This window comes from Aricia agestis, chromosome 13, assembly GCF_905147365.1.
Source record: "Aricia agestis chromosome 13, ilAriAges1.1, whole genome shotgun sequence".
NCBI classification, from domain to species: Eukaryota; Metazoa; Arthropoda; class Insecta; order Lepidoptera; family Lycaenidae; genus Aricia; species Aricia agestis.
Genome location: NC_056418.1, coordinates 2385345 through 2413010, shown reverse-complemented (window position 1 = coordinate 2413010; position 27666 = coordinate 2385345). Strand labels below are relative to the sequence as shown.

Sequence of the window (27666 nt, the reverse complement as noted above, 5' to 3'; positions counted from 1 at the left end):
ACTTGAAAAGACTGATATTTTGAAATTTACTAGTATTAGTTTAGTTTGCGCACCTACACGATTTTTATATCATCCCCGATTTTCTATCGTAGCTAGAAAAGGTTGACTGGTAGAGATTGCTTAGTAGCAATAAGTTCGCCTTTTGTACATCAATTAGTAATATTTATTATTGTATCTTTCGTATTATGTACTGTATTTTGGTGTGCAATAAAGAGTTATATTATTATTATTATTTAATTTGTAGGAATCCAGTAAGCGATAAATCGAAACAATCTTATGTAAATATTAATCGATACCCAGGGTTTTTTCTCATTTCCTATCTGGGTTCCTTATCTAAAAATGGAAAAATCCCCATGAAAACCTCTCATCCTGAGAAATACATGAATCGAATGCGAAATGCAAGAGCGAGAATTGGAAACCATATAAGTCCATAAGGGACTGTCCGCACTGCGAATTTTAACCGCGCGAATTTTATACGCGCTTTATTTATAACTAGATGTCCCGCGCGGCTTCGCCCGCATAAATTAGGAATTTCACAGAAACCGTACATTTTCGAAAGTGCGAATACTCTCATAAGATTCAATGCGTATGCGTGGTGCGGACAGTCCCTTAGCCAATTTTTTATTCAATTCAATGTGTAACAGCAGTGCGAAGAAAAATCCGCGCGATTGAAATTCGCAGCGCGGACAGTCCCCAAATCTAAGTGCGCAAGAATTTTGAACTTGCTGCTTAGCGCAGAGAAAAATGAAAAATAAAGAACTTATGCTCACCCCTCGATTGCAATGACAACCTTTCTCAAAGCCTGTATAAACCTGAGATCAACATTATCCGGTACTGTTCATCAGTTGTTATAACCGTTCGCGGCGCGCGCACGCGCACTCAGAAATGGTGCGCACGTGTTGTCTCCTAGTCGTCGTGCTGATGATAGTTAGCGCCGGTAAGTTTTGAATTTCGAATTAAAAAAAATAGGTTGCCAGTTTATTGCCTATGGCATTAAAAATCCAGAAGTTTGAAAATGGAACATTTTTGCGAACAATCTTATTGGAGTGAAATCGACTCTACTTATTATAAATTATTTTTATTATTATTATTTTGATTGTGAAATCAAATTTTAGAACTACTGTGCATAATCAGTTTATCTTCAAGGAGTCCCCATTAATAGGATGTGGTAATTGTTACATTCTCAAAAAATAAATTACTAAAATTCGATTTTGAATGCAGTTTGCAACCTTACAATAACATCAACTAAACAGTATTGTACGGAAAATATGTAAATTCATTTTCATATTATTTTTATTTATAACATACGTACAAGGTACCTACATCTTATTTACATGAATTGAACATTATGTATTAAATTAATTTACATTCTGGCTTAACTAATTGTATTTAATTTGATAAAATAAATGTTTTTAAGGTTTTTATTCATGATTTAACTAAACATGTTTTCATTATCAAAAACACACTTATCGGAAAAACTTTATTAAATAAATAATTACTATTTAAAATAGAATATCGTTACAGCTAATTAGTTACAGAGTATTTATTGTACGAAATTATAAAGTTGTTGTATTAATAACAATAAATATTACTTAAATATCAACAAAGGGGAGAAAAAGAAAGACTAAGTATATTATATTATAAAAAAAAACTAAATCTAAGTCGGAGGCTGCGGGCAATGTACCCAAGAGGCTCATCAGCATTACCTCGCTTGCCGAGGTAAGCGCCAGCTCTGGGATCGTTGGTTTTCTCAACCAGTATTTGGGATAACTCTTTGAACAGTAGCTTGGCACCGGGGTTCCACGGGCCCAGGGTTTCAACGCCGAAAGGTACAAAAAAGTAATCATTCCCCAGTGCTTCATATGCGGTGGGGTTCGCTGATATTGGCTCCTAGTCGCAAACTGAGTGATAGATTGAATGTATAACAGTGTTCCGGTATTGGATGATGGGTTTGCCTAGAGCCGTAGCCTGATCCCGGCTCAGTGGACGCTAGGAGACGCGCGCGATCTGTGGTGGACGAGGAATTTAGTATGTCTGTTTGTGCCAAATTGATTAGGTGTTCACCCCAATTCTTTTGGATGTTGGGGTTAACTGGAACGTCACTGGGACAAACACGTTTCCAAGCGTTGAACTAGTCGCCTCAGCTAGTGACTAAATGCCTATGTTCCCAAAAGATGAATGCTGTGAGCTGAAGAAAGGACATTTACAATTAATAAAATTGGCCAAGTGCGAGTCGGACTTGCGCACGAAGGGTTCCGTACCGTTATAGAGCGAAAATAAGGAAAAAAATATGTTTTTTGTATGGCAGCCCCCTTAATTATTTATTTTATTTTAATTTTATTATTTAATATTAAAGTACACATATAATTGAGGATTTTGTGAAAATTTAAGTGTCTATATGTTGCCATTATGGATTACGAGCCAAAAGACCAAAAAATAACGTTTGTTGTATGTAAGCCCCCGTAAATTAATTGTATGTAAGGCCGCTGCCGCTGTACCCTGGATCATGTTGACGTTCCTACTAAGTATATTATCTAGTACTTTTATCTATAAAAATTAAAAATGAATTTTTGCCAATTGTTTGCAATACAATATTTTTACAACTAAAAAATATTAATTTTTTATTCTTTATAAACACCTAGCTTATGAAAAATCTGATTTGCCCCCCCCTGGCCCAGAACCTGGATGGATAGAACCCAAACATAGCAATGAAATGTGGAATATCTAGGATGATAGTGTCTGTGTCTAGTTATTATCTAATTACGAGTAATGTGGCCACTTATGTAATTGGCAGTAGATCACGACAGATTTGGCCGGATTGCTCTACTGTAATCTATGACTAAGGTTACACGGTCAGTCTGGCATTAGTTCAGTCTAAGTTTCAGACTGACGCCAGAATGATGGCCGGAAAGTAAAAAAAAAATCGGCCAAGTGCGAGTTGGACTCGCGTTTGGTTCGTTTCGGAAAATGTGTTTTTTGTATGGGATTGCCCACCTTGCTTATTTGTTCTATTAAAATGTTATAATTATTTATTAAAGTATGAATAAAACTGAGTATTCTGTGAATATTGCAAGTGCTTACCTATAGCCATTATTGATATCGAGCAAATAATAGCAAAAAAATTACGTTTGTTGTATGGGAGCCCCCCTTAAATATTTAATTTATTTTGTTTTTGTATTTTTAGTCATAGCGGCAACAGATATACACAATCTGTGAAAATCATCAGTCCGTCGATCACACGGTTACACGATCATTCTTTCGTCAGTCTGGATCAGACATTTTCGTTTTCGCTTCGTTATAGAATCGCCGATCAAAATGTATGGAATTGACATTAGACCAGTCGAACGTCAACGTCATAATATTAACGAACGCTTATGTCAATTCCATACATTTTCATCGGCGATTCTATAACGAAGCGAAAATTCATATTTAGATCAATTATTAAGAACACCGTTGTCTAGTTTTATTACAAGTCTGATATGAAGCCCAAAATTCCGTTACGCAGAAGTTAGTTAATCACACGAGAACCGTACATTTTCCCGTAAAATATTAGTAAGGATAAAAAAAGTTAAGATTTCAGAACTGCACCAAAACCATATTTTTTACCACTCTTTCAATTATAGCTTTTTTACGCACGAATCGTAACCGCAAGCGCTATAATCTTCCACCAGCTTTTCCTAAGCTCATGGTATCGATCTAGTCGAGTTGTTGTTGTTGAATGTTTTACCATGTCTCTCCCATGGTAATAGTAAAAGGCCGTGAATATTATTATATTCGTGAATATTATCAATAGCCAAAAAACATCTACAGTCTAATCTCTGGCATTACGAAAAACGAAACGATTAGAAAAAGAACAAACAAAAAATGCCCGAAAACTTTCTATATTTCTTTTCCTTTGTTTCTTTTTGTTCCCGATGACAAAATCATTGATATTTTTCTATTAGAATAAGACCGATGACATAATATTATTTTGATAAGATCCTAGCGGGCAACATGGAGAATGGTGATGTTGAGAATAATATAATATACATAACATAACATCCTACATTACCTCATAACAGATTATGTACAGGAGATATCGTATATATCGATCATATTATATTAATACTAGCTATCCCGGCAAACGTTTCTTTGCCATATAAAGTATTTCACCCATATTATTTTATTGAAGTGACTAAATAAGTATGTCACCATGGCAACGTCCATCGTTATCCCGTCGCACAAACAATGGTCGCCGTCAGTCTCGAGTTGTAATAATTTACTTTTATTTATTCAACAAATGCACTTATCAATATAAAAAGTACCCAGTAGCCGATTCTCAGACCCACTGAATATGCATATAAAATTTGGTTAAAATCAGTAAAGCCGTTTCGGAGGAGTACGCGGCCTAACATTGTGACACGATAATTTTTCAAATAAATTCGATAATTTTTCTTGTTATTTGCGATCTCTTTACCAAAAAATTCAAAGATTATTTTGGTAAAGAGATCGCAAATAACAAGAAAATTTTTGGTTACAACTTACAAGTAAACAATCCTAGAGTCTGAAAAAATGTATCTGACTATGAAAATACAAGGAAAATTTCCTAGGAAAAGGTAATAATTTCTAAATCTAATGATAAATAATGAGGAAATGATATTAGTGATTGTTCACAATAATAACTACAAACACTTGTTACAATATTTCGAAAAATACATAAAAGTCACGTTTGATCAAGATATTGTTGATCAGGTGAATGAATAGACAATAATTATTGATACAAGTGAAAATATTTTACGAATAGGTAAAATATTTCTGGGCTACGAGTTATGTAGTATTTGAAATAAATTATAGTTTATTGTACCATCTGCATTTGTCAATTATTTTTTTAATAAAGAATCAAATGTTTTCAGTACGTCCTACGCCTACAATGTCGGCTGGACATTGACATAGTCCAACCAATTTACGTAGGTCCGATAACTGCTTATGAATCAATTTATTTGATAGAACACTGTGCAACAAAACCCAGTTTTTTTAAATAGCATATTTTTAAATGCGAGAGCCATGCTTCGACACGTATGGGCCAGCTTGACCCAATCGATACAAAACAGCCTCTAAGAAAATGTATCTTGTGATTTGCCAAGGGCCATTTCGTTTGCCGTATAGGAACCGTACATTTTTTTCGGAATAAAAGTATCCTATGTCCTTTCCCGAGACTCAAAGTATACAATATTTCATCAAAATCAGTTCAGCAGATTATAATATGAGTATTGGATGTAATACTAAATTGTATTTAATGGATGTCATATTTTAAATTAGCTGGATAATTTTATAATAAGGCTGCAATAAACACAACTAAATGTTCAAGTAATCAGTATGGTCACAATAAAAAGTGCTCGAACGAGGTACTGTAACAGGAAAATTATGTTGATATGCACATACTCGACAGCGGTCTTCCTTGGACAGACTTAAGTGGGTCAAAAACTTTAAATGTAACATACATTTTTTGTTCATTGTATTACATTGAAGTACAATTTAAATACTACAAGTCCCCGTCCATAATGTAAATTTTCACCGCGTGATATATTTTACTCTCGCGAGTTTATTCATATAATTTTCTCATCGGCAGTGCAGGTAATCTCAATAGGTCCAACGTGTTACAGAATTGCGAGTAAAAAAAATCAACGCGGTTATATTCGTAGTGTAGACAGGTACTTAGACATTGATTTAACCGCTGCTGATGATGCCCAATAATTCCTACTCGAGTTTCGACCTTTGCTGTAACAAAATGTACGATTCCCGCAAGATTATCTTTTACGCACACGAAATTCCTTTCATAATTTATTTCGGAAATTATTATAAATGGTATTTATTTATCGCTTTAATAGAAATACCACAGGATATAACGAAAGCAGGAACTGGTAAACACTCTTAACCATTCTCTTAACGCAATTTTTTTTTCAGAGGATGCCGGCAAGTCCTCAAAGGTGCTGGATGCTCAGATGCATCCAGCTTACATCCCGTCCGCGGAGAAACATGCCTCCTTCTGGCGGAAGACCGCAGCTGACACCCTCAAGTCCAAGTTGAAAGAGAAGAAGAATACGAATAAAGCGCAGAACGGAATACTCTTCATTGGCGATGGAATGTCGCTGGCTACCGTCATGGCCGCTAGGACGTACGCTGGACAGCTCGAGAGGGAGCTGGGAGAAGACAATGTGTTGAACTTCGAGAAGTTTCCGGTGACGGGATTGGCCAGGGTAAGTTGCGGATTTTACTAGCATGTATTTACTAATGTTATAAGTGCGAAAGTTTGTCTGTCACCATTTTGACAAAATTTAGTAATGAGATACTTTGAGTCTCAAAACAGGACAAGTATTAGTTTTAACGCTAAAAAATATGCGGTTCCTGCGGTATAATCTACGAATAATAAAAACTAAGGAATCGAAACTCCCATACTATTACCGTTTTAAATTCGGTTCCTTTTGATCTGTCATGTAACGTCAGCCTAGTACCGCTCAAGGCCACCTAAATATTGCAAATGTATTGAAATGTGTATCTAAGGTACACTTTTTTGACAAGTATTGTGGAGCATATTTTTTGACGGAGTTACTTTTTCTTAGTTTTCATTATTCGTAGGGTATAATTCTATAATTCTATAACTTGTGCCATTTTAGTAAATACTAGATGTTCCGGTTAACTTCGTGTCACTTACAAACCTTCCCTGGACTTCCACGATCTATTTAAGACTAAAATTAGCCAAATCGGTCCTGCCGTTATCGAGTTATAGCGTTACTAACACAATTGAAAGTATGCCCTACCTCCTTGCCTTACTTGAATTATGCTTGTTTTCAATTTGTATTTTTTTTATTAAAAACAGTAACTGATAGGGACGAGTACGACATTGTACTCGTCTTTTGAGATAAGCAATTTAACGTTACTTTACGGGTGTTAAAAAACACAAACATCTACAAAAAAGCGTGACAACTGACAACACAAAGAATTGTCAGTCAACCGTAGCTAGTACAGACGACGTCAAAACGACTGTTACAAGCATAGACATAATATATACTGATGGTTACAAGTTATAATTATTGATAACTAGCTGACCCGGCGAACTTCGTATCGCCTAACAGTCGATTCTTTAACTTTTGTATGGGAGTATAGAAAAGTGTTGTTTTTAGACATTTTCAGGAAATTTAATTATTTTTTAGAATTTTTCTCTCCGTAAGAACGATCCTCGTACTTCAAGGAATATTTAAAAAAAAGAATTAGCGAAATCGGTCCAACCGTTCTCGAGTTTTGCGCTTAGCAACACATTCAGCGACTCATTTTTATATTATAGATAATCCTTATCCTACTTTCTACTATTATCATAAATGCGAAAGTTTGTGAGTTTTATGTTTGTTATTTTTTCACGCTTAAACCGCTGAACAGATATTGCTAGGTATATTATATACTTTGAGTCCCGTGAAAGGACAAAAATACATTTAATCCCGGAAAAATGTACAATTCCCACGCGATAAACTAATTTTGACGCAACGGAGTTGCGGGCGTCATACAGAAGGATATATTACTGCAATGTTTTCACGCTACGCGGCAGCACCAGCACAGACACTAAACAAAAAGTTTTCTTCGACGTTTGACAACGTTTCTGTCAGTAATATGTTAAAAGACTTGTGCAAGATGTCGGATTTGATTGGATTATTTACTGTATGTAACGCCTTCGTGGTCCAGTAGTTTAGAGCGCGGCTCTTGACTCGAACGTCATGGGTTCGATTCCCGCGCTGGAAACATATTATTATTTCCAAGTTTGGTTAGGACGATGCAGGCTGATCACATGATGCCCATGCCCATGCCAGTCGTGTCGGTCGTCCGTCCCACTGGGTTATGATAGTAAAGGTTTTTACTGGGTTTTTACGTGGTAGGGCCATGCTTCGGCACGAATGGGCCGGCTCGACAGGAGAAATACCACGGGCTCACAGAAAACCGGCGTGAAACAGCGCAGTGAGTGAGTTTACCGGAGGCCCAATCCCCTACCCTATTCCCTTCCATACCCTCCCCTATTCCCTCTTAAAAGGCCGGCAACGCACCTGCAGCTCTTTTGATGTTGCAAGTGTCCATGGGCGACGGAAGTTGATATCAGATGACCCGTTTGCTCGTTTGCCCCCTTATTTCATAAAAAAAAAGGAATTGAAAGTGCCCTTGTGCACTGCGCACACACTTGGGGACTATAAAAATTACTACTGCGTAACTGGCCTAGTTTTAATGAAACCGGCCACCGTCACCGAAACCGGTGTGGGAGTTATTATTATTTGTATGTAATAGTAGCCCCCTCCCCCCCCCATTTACTTTTGTGTAATACATTCCTATTATTACACACTTTAAGAGGATACCACAGCAGCTAGAGAAATGAAAAAAAAGTACGTGTAATATCTATAGCTGTCTCCCTTACCTCAAGCCTATACCGCAGAACGCGATAGAGACAACTGCAGAAAATCCAGAAAATCAACGATTCGTTGTCCCCTGATTCCTTCTCCAAAACTTAACCGATTTAAGTACTTTTTTCATTAAAGATTAAAAAAAGGCTTGAGCTGTGTTCCTATGTTTTGCTTTTTTTGTATAATCTATCCAAATCTGTTTTCTGGACGTTTGAACACAGTGGAAAATCTGGCCATTTTTTTGGGTTTTTGAACGTTCATATCTTATTTAATAATTAAATTATGAAAAAAAAGAAAACATAGGGACATTGTATTAGTGGCCGTAGATATTCAGGAAAAAAATTATAACTCTACTAGCATTATCCAGGGAGGAAACAGGGGACAACGTTTGTATGGAAAAAATGGCGGTGTGGAATCCTCTTAAGATAGACAATATTATCATACACTTCCTTCCAATGTCTTTGATAAAATAATGACATATTGCATGTTTACATACATTGTAACGATAAAACTATTGATTAATAATAATTAATCTACAGATAAAATTTTTGTTATCGAATGTTAAAACGTGCTGTTATCATTTAAACGTAACGAATGAGCGTAAACGATAATAATTCACCGTGAAACATTACGATAGTAAATTAACATAAACATACAATTTGCTGACACTATATGTTACTGTATCATACATGTTTGTACGTACGTCTCAACCAATAATAGTAATTTTCATAACAATACCAATCGGCTTTTAAATAACGATTATTTTTAAGTCAAACATACTATGATATCATTATCTGCTCGTCAAAAAGAAGAATAGGCCACACATAATAAATATAATACTACTTGGTGCCCGCAACCCCGTTGCGCCAATATTAGTCTGTCCCGGGATCTGTACATTTTTTCAGGATGAAAATTACCTTATTCTATGTCCCCCCCGGGACTCAAAGTATCTATACCAAATTTCAGCAAATTCGGTTCAGGGGTTCGGACGTGACAAGATAATAGACAGACATACTTTCGCATTCATAATATTAGTAAGTATGAAAGTATGAATTAAAATTACAAATGAGTGACTCTATGATTTCGTTAACTCTATTATCTGTGAGACTGTACTTTGACAGATTACGCGCCTTTTTCATTTCGCTTAGAATGTTGAAATCTCCGCAAAAAAGTGTTGAATCGCTCCGGCTACTACTAAAACGCTTAGGTAACAGTGATTTAACCGTGTTTAACTCAAACCCAGTATTTAAAACAAAACTTTCTATAAGTAGTTATTTCATGAACTAACTACTTATATAATTGGTACGTAGAGACCGCCAAAAATGTTCCATTTCTAGTTTTGACGGCCAAGGATTGAAAATATGAAACCATCTTTCCTACTATAGGTCTACCAGAATCTGATGGCAAAAAGTGAGAAAATAAATTGACTCTAGCGATACCGGGGTAATTGGAATAAAACATTTTGATCCTTTTTTCCTTTAGCTGCTTATTCTATGTTTGAATATAAAAATTTATCCAATGATCAAGGATATTTTTTTAAAATCTGCTGTCAAAAATTGCCATCAGATTCTGGTAGACCTATACCTAATAATATAAATTAAGCTGGGACAAAAATACGGTCCTCGTGTATCTTAAAAAATATTAAACTCCGGGCTTAAGATTTTATCTATACTTTTTAAGAATCATGCAAACGCAGATACCTGATTACACACATTATAAAACCAAATCAATGCAGGTTTTACTTTAAACTGTGACCTAAGTTGAACAACCTCCATTCTAAATACCGTATAACTCGTTTATGACAGGCAGACAGAGAAAAAGGAAGGACCACCGAATATAATAAAAATTGACGAGTGCGAGTCGGACTCACGCACCAAGGGTTCCGTACCACTTAAGAGCAAAAATAAGCCAAAAAAATAATAACTTATATATTTATTATTTTTAGATTTTATTAACAATTACCAAAGTACTTACTAATAATTTTGTGAATATTTTAAGTGCCTACACGAAGCCATTTATTGATTTACAGCAAAAAATACCAAAAAAATCAAGTTTGTTGAATGGGAGTTTTTATTTTAAAAATTTAAAAATTTAAAAATTTAATTGTTTCAGTTGTAGGTACCTACAACTGAAACAATTAAATTTTTTTTTCAGCTAACCTATGTGAGTGGGGTATCTATGGATAGGTCTTCAAAAATTATAATATAGAGGTCACAGACGTAAAAAAAGAGAGGTTTCTAATATCATTTTTTTCTAATCTGAATAGTTTCTAACTTCTAAAGGGGGGCATGATAAGTCCTATAAAAATATAATATGATGTACATTACTATAAAAACTACAAACGAAAATTGCTTTGAACGAGATCTAGCGACTAGTTTTCTTATACGTCAGCTCGAGATTGTTGCTCTATTCCGCTAGGTATATTAACTTTATGGTTAAGGTCCACTTGATAATGAACATAATATTAGTCATAGTATAAAGTGACATTGTCAACAATGTGACATTGTCAACAATGTCACTACAACGAAAATTAAGTCACGTTCAAGGAAACTACGAGGGTGCTGACTGTTCTGTATGTTTTTTTACATTTCAAAACTTATTACAATACCTATTACCTAGGCAGTAACACTGAAGTTGCGGTGGGTTTATCGTGCCCGTAACTATGCCAAAGCGGAGAATGGAGCACCCATAAAGTTAATATACCTAGTGGAATAGAGCAACAATCTCGAGCTGTCAAACGAAACCGAAATTGGTTTAATCTGTGTGAAAAAAATATGTGTACGTATACAGTTACACAAACATGATCGAACATGATTTCTATGAGATTAAATTGGCAACGTGCGACACGTGCCGACTGGACGTCAAAAAAGAGTCCTGCAGTCATGTATCACACGTCTCTTTTTACCACGCAGTGTTACTGATAGTGACATCTCTCTTGCTCAGGCCTTTGTTTCTCTATTCCGCTAGGTATATTAACTTTATGGGAGCACCATGGGGTTTTAGTGGGTAGTTCCTCAGAGAGTCCCACATCCCCGGGGATGCGCAAAACATTTCCCCATGTAAAAAAATTATGGCAGTAACACTGAAAAAGGTTATCGGCGTCTTTAAATGTAAGTAGAGCGTTTTCTCCAAAAATTGTAAACTGCGTATACACTTGCGTTCCTATCCCTATTACGTTCCTATCCTCACATGGGAGAGCCATACTTCGGCACGAATGGGCTGGCTCGACCGGAGAAATACCACGTTCTGCTGTGTGTGCGAGTGAGTGAGTTTACCGGAGGCCCAATTCCCTACCCTATTCCCTTCCTTACCCATGACTTTGAAAGTGCTCGCCGCTGCTATTCCGGTGTGGCGCGGCCCTTACTCTCAACTAAACCAAAATATGAACTGCAATACTAAATTCTTCTCGTATTTCGCATGTCAACTCCGTGGAAAGTATATTATTTCCTTAAGACTCTTAAGGAAATAATATACTTTCCACGGAGTTAAGAGTCAACACTCTCAAGACCGTAACCTTGTGTGCGGAGACGTCAGGCGGCCTCAGTAATTTCCTGTGTTTCCTTCCTACCATTGTTGATTTCGGTTATTACTGTTGACGCCTCATGTTATGGTAGACTTTGATTCGTATTGGTAACAACTACACTAGTGTCTGGAGACTGGACTTTGTCACTGCTCGTCTAAGGCCCAGGGTGGCCCCCAGGCTACGGGGCCCCAAAGAAGTAAGCAAAAAACCGTCCCAAGTGCGTGTCGGGCCACGCGCTATATAGAGTTCCGTAGTACCGCTAGTTTTTGTATGGTTAATTAATGTACATTTATAACGTATTTTACACTACCAACAACATTATCTCAGTAGCGTTCAAAGGACTTTTGAGAACGAAAAGTTCCTTTATACTTCGCCGAATATTTTTTTTAGTTGATCGACTATTACAAAATAACTTATGAAGCCTTCTTAGCCGTGATAGTTTTCCTTTTAAATTCGGCATATTCCTACACCCGTGAATTTTTTCACATTTCGAAAAGCAACCGTTTAGCTGGTAGAAGGTCACTGGACTCTAACGATTTTTTTCCACTTCATATTTCACAAATGGATCCCTAAATCGGAAAATGATCTAACATTACTTATAATATTTTTAAAACACCTATCCAACGACACCCCACATGGTGTGATAGACGCGAAATAGAAAAATCATCCAGCTTCATGTACCAGGTACCTAATTTTTTTTTTTATACACCATTCTGTCGGCATCCTCAATATCATTTATGCCAAAGCCCAAATTACAGCTTTGTAGGACCTATAGTTTAAAACCGAGGACAGACAGACGGACAGACAGACGGACAGACAGACGGACAGATAGACGGACAGACAGACAGACGGACGGACAAACCGAAATTATAAGGGTTCCTTGTTGACTACGAGACACTGAAAATTAGTAAAAAAGTCGTTTCTTTTCCCGCGTCAAAAAATGTATGCCTATTTAGCCTGTATGGTGATGCCCAACACGAACGCGGTAACAATCATCCTAGTCACAAATCGATACATTTCCCTTGCACGGTTTTAGAAAAGTACTTTTGTGCTTAGCATAATTTGTTCTAGTGATGATGATGATTCCGTACCACGTGTAACGTCCCTTCGACATTAACAATAATACATAAATAAAATATAAGTACAATGCAATAAATAGTTTAATTGATTGTGCCATAAGACAGGTTAATGGGGCACGTTTACCATTCATATTAATGACGATTTTAAATAAAAAGTGATTGGTTTTAGCAATATTTTAAAGCTAAGAGCATTATTTAAAGATAAGTGATATACTTTTTTCAATTTACTAGTTACTAGTTTTACTAGTTACACACATAAGTCACGATTAAAAAAGTGGAATATAGTGGACACTTCCAAAAGATTGGGAGAAAATGGCCAATACCACAATCTAGTTCATATAATAAATATACCAGGATCTGAATAATCAGATATTATTAATATGGTTATACCTAGCCCATTGCAGATGTTTTATGGGAGAAAAAAAGTTTTACTGGTTTATGAGAAATTTACATTAAAAATAATAATCGGCCAAGTGCGAGTAGGACTCGCGCACGAAGGGTTCCGTACCATTATAGAGCAAAATTAGGCCAAAATTTGTGTTTTTTGTATGGGAGCACCTCTTAATTTTTTATTTAATATTAATATTATTATTAAAATATATTAAAGTACTTACACATAAAACTAAGGTAATTGTGTGAAAAATTCAAGTACCTACCTGTTGCTGTTATTGATATATTTAGAGCAAAAAAGGCTAAAAAATCACGTTGCTCGTTTGCCCCCTTATTTAAAAAAAAACCTTTATTGTATGGGAGCCCCCCCCCCCCATTAATATTATTAACTTTATTTTGTTTTTAGTATTTGTTGTTATAGCGGCACCAGATAATTATACGCAATGAGTGAAAATTTCAACTCTCTAGCTATTACCGTTCTTGAGTTACAGCCTGAGACATACAGACGGACAGACAGACAGACAATGAAGTCTTAGTACCTAATAGGGTCCCGTTTTTACCCTTTCGGTACGGAACCCTAAAAAGTGGGTCTCCCTTTGCACAAATCTCCGACCAAGCTGAAGTCCTTGGTCAGGTCGAAGATCTTAGTTTACCAGCTCTGAAATCTTCATTAGCGTGATTTAGGTTTGTGACGCCAAGTAGCTACTCTCTACAACTCCATACTGACTGTCATGGAAGCGAGCTTACAGAAAATAAGTTGCTCTTCATAATCTCGCAAACAAAAAGCAGATGGAGATTCCGCTATTTGTTTGCTAGACTACGAAAGAGACTTCTCTATAACTTATTCCAAATACTGATCACTGTAGTATAAGAATATAACTATTAAATTATCAGAATCACTGTAGTTTCAACTTTGAAGACTTGTCACATGGTCGCTGGGTTTTTCTAGCTAAAGGAAAATGTGCATTTCCTATTTACATTTGTAAGTTGTAAAAGGATAAACTTAAGCACACAGATTAAATATATTTCTACATCTAACGATATTTCTAAATACTTTAATTGTAATAAGGTATTCTAAATAGCGTTAATTTTAGTATAGTCAGTTAGATATAGCTATGTAGGTAGAGTTTAGAATACTATATAAGTATTAAAAGCAGGAGCAATATGCAATGGTGATATGTAAAAAGAGGATTATTATATGTAGAAAAAAAAGTCTATCCATTTTATCTACAGGTGTCTACAGGTGTATATCGCCCATAAGTTAACTGGTAGATTATGCCATAAGGCTAAAGTCCACCTTTGTACCTTTATGTGCATAAAGTTTTTAAATGAATAAATTATAATGTCTCCATTCCTAATCATTAATCCATCCACAGACGTACTGCCTCGACGCGCAAGTGCCGGACTCCGCGTGCACCGCCACGTCCTACCTCACGGGCGTCAAGACAATGTATGGCGTCATCGGCCTGGACGGCAACGTGACCAGAGCCTCCTGCCACAGCCAGCTGTATCAACCCAACCGTGTGTCGTCTATTGGACAGTGGGCGCTGGACAAGGGGTTAGATGTTGGTGAGATACTAGTGACGATAGTTGATTGAATATCTATGACGGTTTTTGAATAGCTATTGGAGCTATTGCCAGCCAGCCAATCGTATCTTGAACAAAGAATGGGACATTGTTGCGTTGTATATTGCTTGAATGGGAATGATAGTACTTATTACTTTAATACTAAAGACACTATAGCACACTTTCAAGCCCGCTTTTTCAAATCAACAACGTGTCGTCCATGTAGGGAATTTCTCCCCTACAACCCTATAGCAACATCAATCGTCATCTTTCAGTTTTCATCTTTCAATAATAAAGATGATTTCTGTCATTATTTCCAAACTTGCCCACCATGACCATGATGACTAAATACTGTCAAATTTCTGTAAACTTATCTTATCTACACACTACAAACGCATAAACTTTATCAAAATCAAGCCTTTATTTATACAAAGCGGTAGACAAAGCGTATCAAAGTTAATCCTTTATTTACTTAGATCTTAACATTTACTATATAATAGTGCAAACATGTCCAATAGTTATTTAAACAATGTTAAGGTGAATTTTGTATGTTTGGAAATATTATAATCTCCTAATCATCATCATTCGTGCAGTTTCAATACAAAGTAAAAGCCTTCAGTAACCTTTGTATCCACTATCCATACTAATATCATAAATGCGAAAGTGCTGTCTGTATGTCCGTCACCTCTTCATACCCTAACCGCTAAATCGATTTTACTGAAATTTGGTACTTATGGAGATACTTTGAGTCCCGGGAAAGAACATAATATGATATTTTAATGCCGGAAAAATGTACCGTACATTTTTCCGGCATTAAAGTATCAAATATTATTATTCCGCGCAACAAATGCATTTTGGAACAACGGAGTTGCGGACGTCAACTAGTTTACTATAAACAATACAGATAACGTATTATAACATAAAGCCCACTGTACACATTGGGCCAACGTGTAAAACTTGGCCATAAGTTGGGAGCTGCCTCCCATACCTACTCTACATATTGGCCCAATGTGCGCAGCGGGCTTTGGGTGTACTGAAATATTAAGATCATAACAAATAATAATTATGAAACATATCGTACTATGTGTTTTTCTGTAAATCTTTAGAAATTCAATGATTGACATAAGTCTATTGCAACCAATTTAAATGAAATAGGTCTATCTAGGTATTATCTTTAAAATACGTAGACGACGAACGGATGTAGCCACTAGATTGACGTACTTGTTTAAAACAATGAGCCATTACAAGAGATGTAGATGGTGTTAATGTGATTGATGAACCATTACTAGCCGTGATTGTAATTCATCATCATCATTGAAGGCAAAAGACGAAAGTTTGACAAAAATAACTGTACCAATAAGACAAGTTCACCGCCTCTGATGGTACCTTTCGGTAACAAAGTAACGAGAAATATTTCAATCCATATTTTTTTTTTTTTTTTTATTCTTAACAACTGTTGCTATTTTATATTGCAACAACTTTGCATCTCTACATTTGTATGAATACAATATTTAAATAATTAAAAAAAATACTATCCTAAATTATATTATTCAATCCATATTAATAAGTATTATAAATGCGAAAGTGTTTCTGTGTGTCTGTGACCTCTTCACGTCCAAACCGCTGAATCGATTTTGCTGAAATTTGGCATAGGGATACTTTGGAGTCACGGGAAAGGATACCTTTCATCCCAAAAAAATGTTTCCCGATATAAACGAAGTTTAGCGCAGCGGCAACGGAGTTGCGGCCGTCATCTATATATTATTTTTAGAATTAAAGCGACGACGCCTTGATAATTTGGCTATAGTGATATCGATTTTTGTGAATGACTAAGGCTAAGAAATTAAAGTTCACTGTCAGTATTCATCATGTCTTTGTCTTTGAATTACCCATAGCATAACATGATTGGTCAAGTTTTATAACACAGAATAATCAATCAAAAATACTTCTGTAAAAAAAGGGATTCCTATTTTACCAACAGATGAGAGTGATTTAAGCTTCCAAAATTTATACATAGATTGGTTCAAGCATACACTTTAATTTGCCCATAGCTTATTATGAAATGTATTTATGGTTTTTAAATTACGCGACAAAAACCATTTTGTCGCTACGCCCTTTCCATTTTTGCTGTTTGAATAATTTTCTAATAATCTTAAACATATCCAACACGGTTTTTTACTTTAACACGGCGTCACCTTAAAAGCCTTATTATATTATTACTGGAATTTCTCACTATACATTGCATGCTAATCGCTTCTTAATCATTCATTTTCACAAAAAAAAACTAATATTTTAATATTTAACACAGTAGAAACCCATAAAAATGTTCATTGAAAAATATGCCTTATAAATGGCGCCGAAAACACTGTCCGCCATAGTGTGACGTCATACGTTTTGTATTTTAAACTCTTTTTATTGAACATTTTTTTATGTGCTAAATGTACGAGTCTAAAAGTGCCCAAAAATTATAAAAAAATTAAATAAGAAATTAGAAATCATTTGTAATGTTTGAAAACTTTTGGAGAAAAGTTTTGGTCATTTCATTTCTCGTCTACAATAAATGGAGATAATATATAAAACTGATGTTTTATTTGAATTATTCAAGAAAAAATATTTTACAAATCTTTCTAGACCTATTATTATTATTTATGTACAAATATACTTACATTTAATGAGCGCGATAAATAAAAGATATTAAATTACGAGTCTGATGACGTCACATCCAAATCGGAAGTACCGCAAAAGCGTTTTCGTCAGTACAAATCCTATTTTCATAAAATCATATTTTCAAAATCGACTTTATTTATCAATCATAATCTTTTATTTGATGATAAGGGTGAAATACGGTTTCCTAGGCCAAGTTCTACTAGAAATATGCATTTGTTCAATGAAATTGAATATAGGTCAAGTAGCCAATTGACATAATCATTGGAGGATACGCTTATGATGACAATGGATTTGAATTCCAGGTATTGTCACCACAACTCGGGTGACGCACGCCTCTCCCGCGGGCATGTACGCTCACACCTCCGAGAGGAACTGGGAGTCAGATGTCGACATACCTGAGGAGTGTCGGACCCTCGGCTGCAGGGACATCGCGTACCAGCTCGTGAATGAGAACCCTGGACGACAGTTTAAGGTTCCATATTATAAGTTAATCCTGATGTAGACAAAAAAATAACAGTTTTCTTTCACAAAGTCGTTTTTATATCGAAATAAATTTTATATCCGAGTACGCCAAAGACATATTTTGGATTTTCTCTACGTGTGACTATGACTCCTTTACTGTTTTTGTATCTATGTATTTCTGGATTCCTGCCTGAATTATTTTCTTGCTTCGGCCTTTGTAACCCCTTCACGAAGTTATAGCTTTTAAATGATTTATATCCTTATTTCCTTATATGGTTTCATACACTTCGATAATATTATGTGGTTTTTAGGAATCTACCACTGAAATTGCAACCACAAATAGAAGGTTTTTTGTAATTTAATTGTTACGTTGGCGATACGGTGAGTTTGTTTCCTCCGAAGGAAGTTAACTGTGACGTCATAGTGACGATGCTAAAATCAGCTAAATGATACTTGACCTCACATCTTGTCAATACTTCATATCTTGCCTTTGGAGTAACGCACATACAAAGTTCATCTCTTCATTTTTATTGCAACCCAATTAAAATTTAGTTGATAAGAGATCTTTTTCCAAGATGCAGGAGCGGAAATGATGCTACAGGAAATGCTATGCTACGGGTAAAAATAGTAATTTTACAATTACCCGCTTAAATCCCCACAGCAATGCAACGAAAAGTTTGATCTCACACTCAAGCCCAAACTTATCAAATTGGCTCAAATTCAAGCCCAACTTTTTTAATATTTCCAGGTGATAATGGGTGGTGGTCGTCGGGAGCTGACTCCGAACCTCACCACGCCACTGGGCAACAGCAACGGCAAGCGGCTGGATGGAGTAGACCTGACAGACGTGTGGCATGTGGACAAGGTGGAGAAAAACGCCACCCACCAGTACGTCACGGATCGGAGTGAGCTGATGAAGGTAATGAAGTTTAGATGTTTTCATGGCTTTTGTAAGGCACGGTGCCTAAAAGTAGGTGTTCAGAAAATACTATAAAATATGTAATTGTGTAAAGCTATATTTTGTTTGTTTTTGCTTCTATCTATATGCTACCTCTTTTCATTGAAATAGTTAAACTCATTTCGACGATATTGTATGAAGATATTTGAAGTTCTAGATTAAGACAATGGATAGTTTTTATTCAGAAAAAAGTGAATAGTGAAGAGTGAATATAACCGCGCTTTTTGAATAAAATATTTGATTCCTTTTTGAAATATTTGAATTCAAAATTAGTTTTTATTATTCGTAGTTCAAAATGCTATTGGATCAAAATGTTTACAAATAGCCGCTACTGTATATAGTACTCTATAGTCTATCTTTACTTTTTAGTCACTAAACCTAGCTTTGTGTATATCCATTCCAGGTATTCAATTCGGACGACTTACCAGAGTACCTCCTCGGGCTGTTCCACAACGACCACATGGACTACCACCTCAAAGCCAAAGACCAACCAACCCTGGAGGAGATGGTGGAAGTCGCCATCAAGATGCTGAGCAGGAATCCCAGGGGATACTTCCTTTTCGTTGAAGGTTGGTTGAACACCACCATGTTCTTTGAGGCTTACTGTTCTGGTTACAATATTAAGATCTGGGCTATACGTATCATCAGGTTTCAAGCAGCTTGTTATGGTCTATACACGATCTTAAGAAAATAATGTATTGTAATAGATTTTCCACGTGTTTATAAAACATGACTGTCTGATCACTCTGATTAGACATTTTAATTGAGCAGGGTTTCAATTTTTATGTATACTTAAAATAATATGTTTGGCGTGGTTTTGAATTGTGATGACATTCACAATCCAAATGATCCAAATTATAAATGTATAGCACGATTTCCATTTTTTCCACAAACATTGGTATTTGTTTTCTTAAATAGAATGTTTACTATAGAGATAGATAAGTGCGATTTCCCATCAAAATTTTGTGGTGTGTTTATTTATTTAGGAATTAAATAATTGTTGAAACTAATAAGGTACAACGAAACAGTGCTTTGTCATAAATTATATGACACTTCCAAGTTCAAACAGTCTTTTCAGCTGTAAATAAAAGATAGTGTCTGACATTGAGCAAAGCCTAGACCCAAAAATCACAACGTGATACCACGCACAGACATCTTGACACGTTTACTTTTATTTACATTCTTAATAGATAATTACTTTAGGCTTTGATCCATGACGACTATCTAATCAAAACTGACGTCAGTAGCTTTACGAGGTTGAACCTTGAGGCTATTGTCTTTAGATTGAAATTGCAGCAGCATTTCAGAACTGTGCTCTGAATATCCTTTAAGCCTTCTAACAAATTCTCAAATTGTGGTCTTGTTAAGTCTTATTTACAACGAAACAAACACTTAATTTTTGCTATATTTAATTTTCAGGAGGCAGAATAGACCATGCCCACCACGACAGCCTAGCTCAATTAGCTCTGGACGAAACAGTGGAATACTCCAAAGCTGTCCAAAAAGCGAGAGACCTGACTAACGAAGAGGATACCCTGATAGTCGTCAGCTCCGACCACGCGCATACCATGACAGTAGCTGGTTATCCATCCCGAGGCAATGATATTCTGGGAGTGGTAGATACTACTAACGGTGATGATGGAATACCGTATACCACCATCAGCTATGCCAACGGAAAGGCTGCATCTATATCGCCTGAAGGCAAACGAGTGGATGTAACGACTCATGAAGGATTCAAATCACGTTAGTATTTACTACCTTTACTACTGCAAGTTGCCTAGCACTTGTATATTTGTATCATAGCTAGAGCTGATGTTATCCAGTTGATAGGAACTGTTTAACCTTATTTTTTATGACAGGAGTTTATCTTTACAATAGCGTTTCTAATTTTCAACCAGTTTAAATCAGCCAATCAAAAGGATTAGCAAATACATAAACCTATATTTTTGATAGGAAGCCTCAGAACCTATACGAGTAGCCGCTCCGCTTAGTAATCTTTGAGGTGACTTTTCAGGTGACGTAAACTACGCGTACCCTAGCCTGACGCCGCTCGATTCAGAGACCCACGGAGGTGAAGACGTAGCAGTATTCGCCCTAGGACCCTGGCAGCACCTCTTCACAGCCAGCTACGAGCAGGTTCTGGTACCACATATGATGGCATACGCGATGTGTCTCACAGACAATCCTCATGAAAACTGCAACTTGGAGATTCCCGAGAGACAAGGGCCTTTCTGGTCGTCTAGTAGTTTTAGTATTACGCCTAATAAGTATTATTTGTTAAGTTTGAGCGCTGTGATATTTGTTTTAAGATATTAAATAGCTTAGTCAATGCGGCAAGTACTTAAATGTTATTGACTACCCACAATTCGCTCACGGTTCCCACCGCTGCCACTAATAAAAGTGGGATTTTGTGAAAACGAAAAATATTATGATAGGGTTGAGTACGAATTTAAAAATAATATCAGTTAATAAAAGTGGATTTAACTCCAATTTTATTATTAGTATAATGAATATTAAGTAAAGCATGAGTACAAAAATTAATATTCAACGATACAACTATAACACCTAACTGTTTTGGTGTATTGTTACATTATTTTGCATTTATAATTTATATTAATTATAGTGTCTTATTCTTTCCTTTTTATGGCAGTGACGTAGCCACCAGCACGACGTACACGTTTTTTTTCTTTTCTAAATATTACGGTTTAGATAAAATTGTATAAGTAATTATTTTACCTATGAAACCTTTTTGATGATCTATTGTGTTTAGTTCGAATACAAAATACCTCAAGACTTATCTAGTCGATAACTGAATAATAACTACGGTTTACAAAAACCGATTTCATGTGAAATTAAATAATATCAATGAATTAAATAATAATAAAATATATGAGCTACGTAGCAGCTATTTTATTTTGTATTCTTGTAATTTCAATTTTTAAACTATGTTTAATAATGTTTAATTTATTGTTGTACTATTCAGTTACCTATAATATTATTATTTAAAATATAAGTAATAAAAATTATTACGTTTTTGATGTTTTGATTCTATATTCCATGTATGTATGGCTTAACATAGAAAATATTAAATCCTAACATAGCTTGTCCCATCTTATTTTTCCTAAAATTTTCTTTATGAGCATTAAAAGTAAGTAAGGGTGAAGCCAGACGAGCGTAATTTGTGAGTTGTGAATCGTAGAATTTCGGCTAGCAGAAATTCTGCTGCATTTAGTTGCTGCTAAATAAAATGCTGTTTGATTCACCCGAGCGTAATTATTTTGTGAGTCATGATTGGTATGAAAAGATATTTACGCGACCGAAATTCTGCGACTCACTACTCACAAATAACGCTCGTTTGGCTTCACCCTTAATCGTTTTTCGTAATAATTACAAGTTGATGCTCATAGTCTAGATAATAAATTTTTGAGTAAATAACAATGAGCTTTTGACTTTCACCTAGGAAAGTTCTAATACATAATATCATAATATTATGCACAGCAATATTTGCAAGTATTTTTGATTTAAAGTTACTTGCAAATAAGGAAAAGTTATTTCCTTATTTGCAAGTAACTTTAAATCAAAAACCGCAGGAGAAGATTTTCTAGCCTGCCGTTTTCTTAAAGCAAACACGCATATTACTAAAAGGACAAGGTATGTTTAGGTTTTTGAATAACAACTTTAAGAATGGGTTGCACCAACTAACTTTAACTATAATTGTAACTATAACTTTAACTACAATGCAAAATGTCAAATCTTTGGTAAACTCAATGGACGCCATATTTAACCATAAAATTGAGCTCGACAAGGCTTTGAATGAACGTGGCGAAAAAAGGAACTAACGCTGTCATCATACAAAAACGCCATTTTTGACAGTTCTCCCTTACCAGCAGCGCGCCCACGTTAATTTCAAGCCTGGTCGGACCAGCTGTCATCTGTCAAATTCTGTGGTCAAAGTTAAGGTTAAAGTTAAAGTTAGCCTTAACTATAAGCATACCTTAAAAACCAATAAAATATATCGATTAAGTTTCTTTCATAAAAATAATTAATGTTTGAATGTGTCAATCTCAACATTTGTTATTTTCTTTTTATAATATCACATTACCTCCTTCGTTTTATATATATAAAATGAAAGAGAAGACATAACATTTTAACACGCCGTTAAAACTAACAGACGTTAGTGAAATTGGGCCTTAGAGTGGGTTGCACCAACTTACTTTAACTACTTACATAATATTATAACAAAATATCAAATTAACTGTAAAATTTTAACAATGGGTAAAATGACGCCATATTTAACGATAAACATATTCTTTTGGTCGGTTATCGTTATTGTTCAATTTGAAATAAGGCTCACAGTTACGTTTTTTCTCACAACACATATTTTTTCCCGTCAATTCTATTCCCGGATAATTCATTTTTTGTGCTCACAAACTTTAACTTTAACTCCTAAGTCCTAACAATAAAATGATGGTACAAGTGACATTTGTTAAGTTCTGTGGTCATTGTTATAGATTGCTAAAATTAATTATTAACCATAACTGTAACTATAGCAACGCTTGTGGTGCAACTCACTCGTTGTTTATAATATGCAATCTTGTTATCCTTGTGAGCAAACTCAGTGAACGGCTGCAGTTCCTGTTAGAAAGTGATTAGGCATAATAAGTCTTAAGAGCTCACCTGACTCTAAAAATCAAACATCGTCCTTCTCTCTTCACACTCACGCCCGTCTTTCATATGCCAGGTGAAAAAGGACGGCAAAGTGTTTTGAGCAAATTTAGGTTTTATCAATACCTTTTTAGATATTGAAAAATATTAAAGAAAAGACAGCAAACTTCGAAGATCCAAGCAAGAATGTGTCTAAAACAAGGTTTTTTGTAAAAAAGAAACTATCGAGCATTTTTTGAGTAATCGTGTTTTCGTCTTGAGCATTTAATTTTTATGAACTGAAGTTACTTGTGTCAAAAAATCAGTTTTCTAGACCTTACAGATTTTGAGATCTAGGTTAAAGTATGTAGTCAAGTTAGGGTCATATGGGCTCTTAACTCAGAGGTTCCCAAACTTATTTTATCTGCCGCACTTTAAGCACAAATTATACTATATATAGGGGTGCTAAACCCCCATTGTTTCAATTTAAAATTCATCCTGATGAAATAAATCACCCCCCAAGCCTCTACACAACACTCCCATTTTTTTCTGGGTCCCACACCAGACCTTCAGTGCCCACAAGGGGGCGTTATCGCCCGGTTTGGGAAAGGCTGTCTTAACTGAATAATTATAATGTTCAATAAATTATAATAGATGTCGCCCGCAATTTTGTTGCGCCAAAATTCGTTTATTGTGCGGAATCCGGGTTCTTTGATGGAACTCAAAGTATCTCCATACAAAATTTCAGCGAAATCAGTTCGGCGATTTGAGTGTGAAAAGGCAACAGACAGACAGACGGACTTTCGCATTTATCTTATATCTTTAAACGAGCAATTCTTGTATATATATAAAACTAGATGTCCCGCGCGGCTTCGCCCGCGTAAATTAGAAATTTTACAGAATCCGTAGGTACATTTTCCCATAAAAAATATATCCCCCGTTTTTCCCACATTTTCCTGAGTTTCTTCTGTCGTATTAGTCTTAGAGTAATAATATAATATAACCTTCTCGATAAATGATGAGTCTTACTCGATAAATGATCTATCTAACACTGAGATAAGTTTTTAAATCGGACCTGTAGTTTCTGAGATTGACGCGTTCAAGCAAACATACTCTTCAGGTTTATAATATTAGGTAGATATAGATTTTTTTTAATTATCGCTTGACAAACTCGAGTCTCGATCTAAAAGACTATGAAATGGTATAATATGGTAGTGATGATGATGATGATGATGATGAAGAATGTAATTTGCATAGTAGCATAATATGCTTTCTGTTCTTAAAACAACGCCGAAACTCCCAAACTTGTATCTATAAAGAATCAGGAATTCTCTCAGCACCTTCCGAACCACGGTATACCAGGTATATCTCGGTGCAAAATCTTACTTGTTGGTAGCATATGCTTAGAATACTTCTCACGAAACCGAAGTCACCATATGTTTCCCTATAAGTTTTGAGGAGTTCCCTCGATTACTTATGGATCCTTCATCAGATCACCACTTTTCTGAATATAATACCAAATTGGGATGATACCCTATATACCAAAAGAAAAATTTTGAAAATCGGTTAACAAACGGCGGAGTAATCGTTGAATATAAGAAAACGAACATAACACCTCCCCCATTTTGAAAGTCGGTTAAAATTGTAGCCTATGTGTTATTTATTTAATATTTTAATCAGCACATGAATTGAATAACAAATTTTTTTTCAAATTAATCGTAGCACCATCTGTCAGGACAAACTAAAATTGAAATAGAATAATATTGAATGCGATGATAGCGCCGTCCGCCGGATCTAATGTAAAACATTCCAAAATCAACAACTCCTTATAAATAAGAAATTAATTGAAAAAACATTTTCCAGTAGACCAAACTGTAAATCTAAACCATTCTCGAATCTCCACGAACACACACAAAAAATTTCATCAAAATTGGTCCAGTCGTTTAGGAGGAGTTCAGTCACATACACACGCACACAAGAAATATATATATTAAGATATATGTATAATAATTGGAATCTCGGAATCGGCTCCAACTATTTTTATGAAATTTAGTATATAGGGGGTTTCGGGGGCGATAAATCGATCTAGCTAGGAATAATTTTTAGAAAATGTCATTTTCTTCGTGTTTTATCGAATACCGAGCGAAGCTCAGTTTAATAGCTAGTAATATTAATATGGATAACATAATATTTGTTATCGATATTAATCTGTATCGGTTGTATCACTCCCCGTGATACAACCGATAGAGGATGCAGAGTGAAGCTACATGTCGGCGTAATTCCAAGGGGTCCAGCCTGTTTGAAACATTATGGCAGTCAACAATTCGAGCAGCCCTTCGTTGGATATGATCCAGAGGGAGTAGTTGGTATTTTGGCGCCCCTGCCCAGAGATGAGAACAGTATTCCATATGAGGCCGAAAATGCGCCTTGTAGAGTTGTAGGCGTTGGTCCGGACTGAAATGCTGTCTCGCTCTGTTAAGAACACCAAGCCTTTTCGAGTTTAACTTGGCCGTACCCTCTAGATGACATCGGAACTGGACTTCTCTCTCTCAATTCTTCAAATACTGTAGTGCCCAAGCCCGAGCCTAAGAAGATACGGCATTCTCATAGTCAGCCTAGTCCAGACTAGGCTGACTATGAGTAATGAACAGGTTAGTACCATGTGTTTTTTTTATGAAATAAGGGGGCAAACGAGCAAACGGGTCACCTGATGGAAAGCAACTTCCGTCGCCCATGGACACTCGCAGCATCAGAAGAGCTGCAGGTTCGTTGCCGGCCTTTTAAGAGGGAATAGGGTAATAGGGGAGGGTAGGGATGGGAAGGGAATAGGGGAGGGTAGGGAATGGAATAGGGTAGGCGATTGGGCCTCCGGTAAACTCACTCACTCGGCGAAACACAGCGCTAGCGCTGTTTCACGCCGGTTTTCTGTGAGAACGTGGTATTTCTCCGGTCGAGCCGGCCCATTCGTGCCAAAGCATGGCTCTCCCACGTATAATTTCCTCACGATGTTTTCCTTCACCGTACGAGCGCGAGTGTCCGTATTATGTACTTAAGATCTGCAAAATGTCTCATTGGTCCCTATCGAGTTAGAACGAAAGGTCGGACCACCAAGGCCACGGACGGTCTGGTAGTCATAGTATAGGCTATAACAATATTTATCTGAGAACACAACAGCCTTAAACAAGCACGGTTTCTAAGGTGAAGTCTATACATAGGCTTAACCGCTTTTCTATTGCCAATAACTGTACATAGACAAGATTTATTCATAGAAATATTTGAATGAAATGCAAAATATTTTAATGACTTTAAGACAGTGCAGGTAGAACAAGGCCTCATGTTTTTGTGTGAAAACTTTTTGTTTAGCAAAGAAGTATTGTATTCGACTCAATAACATTTATTGTGCGGACAATAATAAAGCACGTCGTCGAAAGTCACACAGAACACCATTGTGCTCTTGAACTGTTTATTATATATTGAGAATCGACCGGACAAAAATCTATGGAGAAGCTGCGTTAAAAATTTTGGATAATTAGCTATGTCCACACCGTGCCTTTTTATGTTCATCAAGGGCATGCGTTATAGCGCAGTCAACAGCGAACGTGAGGCATGCCAGCGACTCATGCGCTCTGACCGTATTCAAAACTTTCGCTTTGTTCTTTTTTTAAGAACCAATAGAATTTTGGAATAAGGCTATGGACTTAAAACAACGTTATTGGTGTTTAAAAGGGCAGTATATTTCTTTTAAATAGCACTAGAAAGTAATAACGTCTGAGTCGACTAAAGGAGGTGATAACTGATAATAATGGCGGACCGATGGTGGCCAATGGCGGGCTGTCAAGTACAAAAAAAAAAAATGACAGATCGAATAAATATGAGTCAATTGATATCCTCACTTAATCAATTAAACATAATACCATAATTGAATAATAACATAATTAAACATAAATCAAATTGATTGAT

The 27666-nt window shown here is 35.9% G+C and overlaps 1 protein-coding gene across 1 annotated transcript; it reads left to right on the top strand.

The window, feature by feature from the left end:
- The first annotated feature begins 835 nt into the window (after window positions 1–835).
- Window positions 836–21402, top strand: LOC121733095 (membrane-bound alkaline phosphatase-like). The gene is made up of 8 exons (XM_042123241.1): window positions 836–937; window positions 5944–6236; window positions 14786–14978; window positions 17945–18114; window positions 18853–19023; window positions 19466–19631; window positions 20482–20805; window positions 21077–21402. Exons 1-8 carry the CDS (start codon window positions 886–888, stop codon window positions 21376–21378), a joined length of 1671 nt encoding a protein of 556 aa, XP_041979175.1. The 5' UTR covers window positions 836–885; the 3' UTR covers window positions 21379–21402.
- Window positions 21403–27666: the final 6264 nt, after the last annotated feature.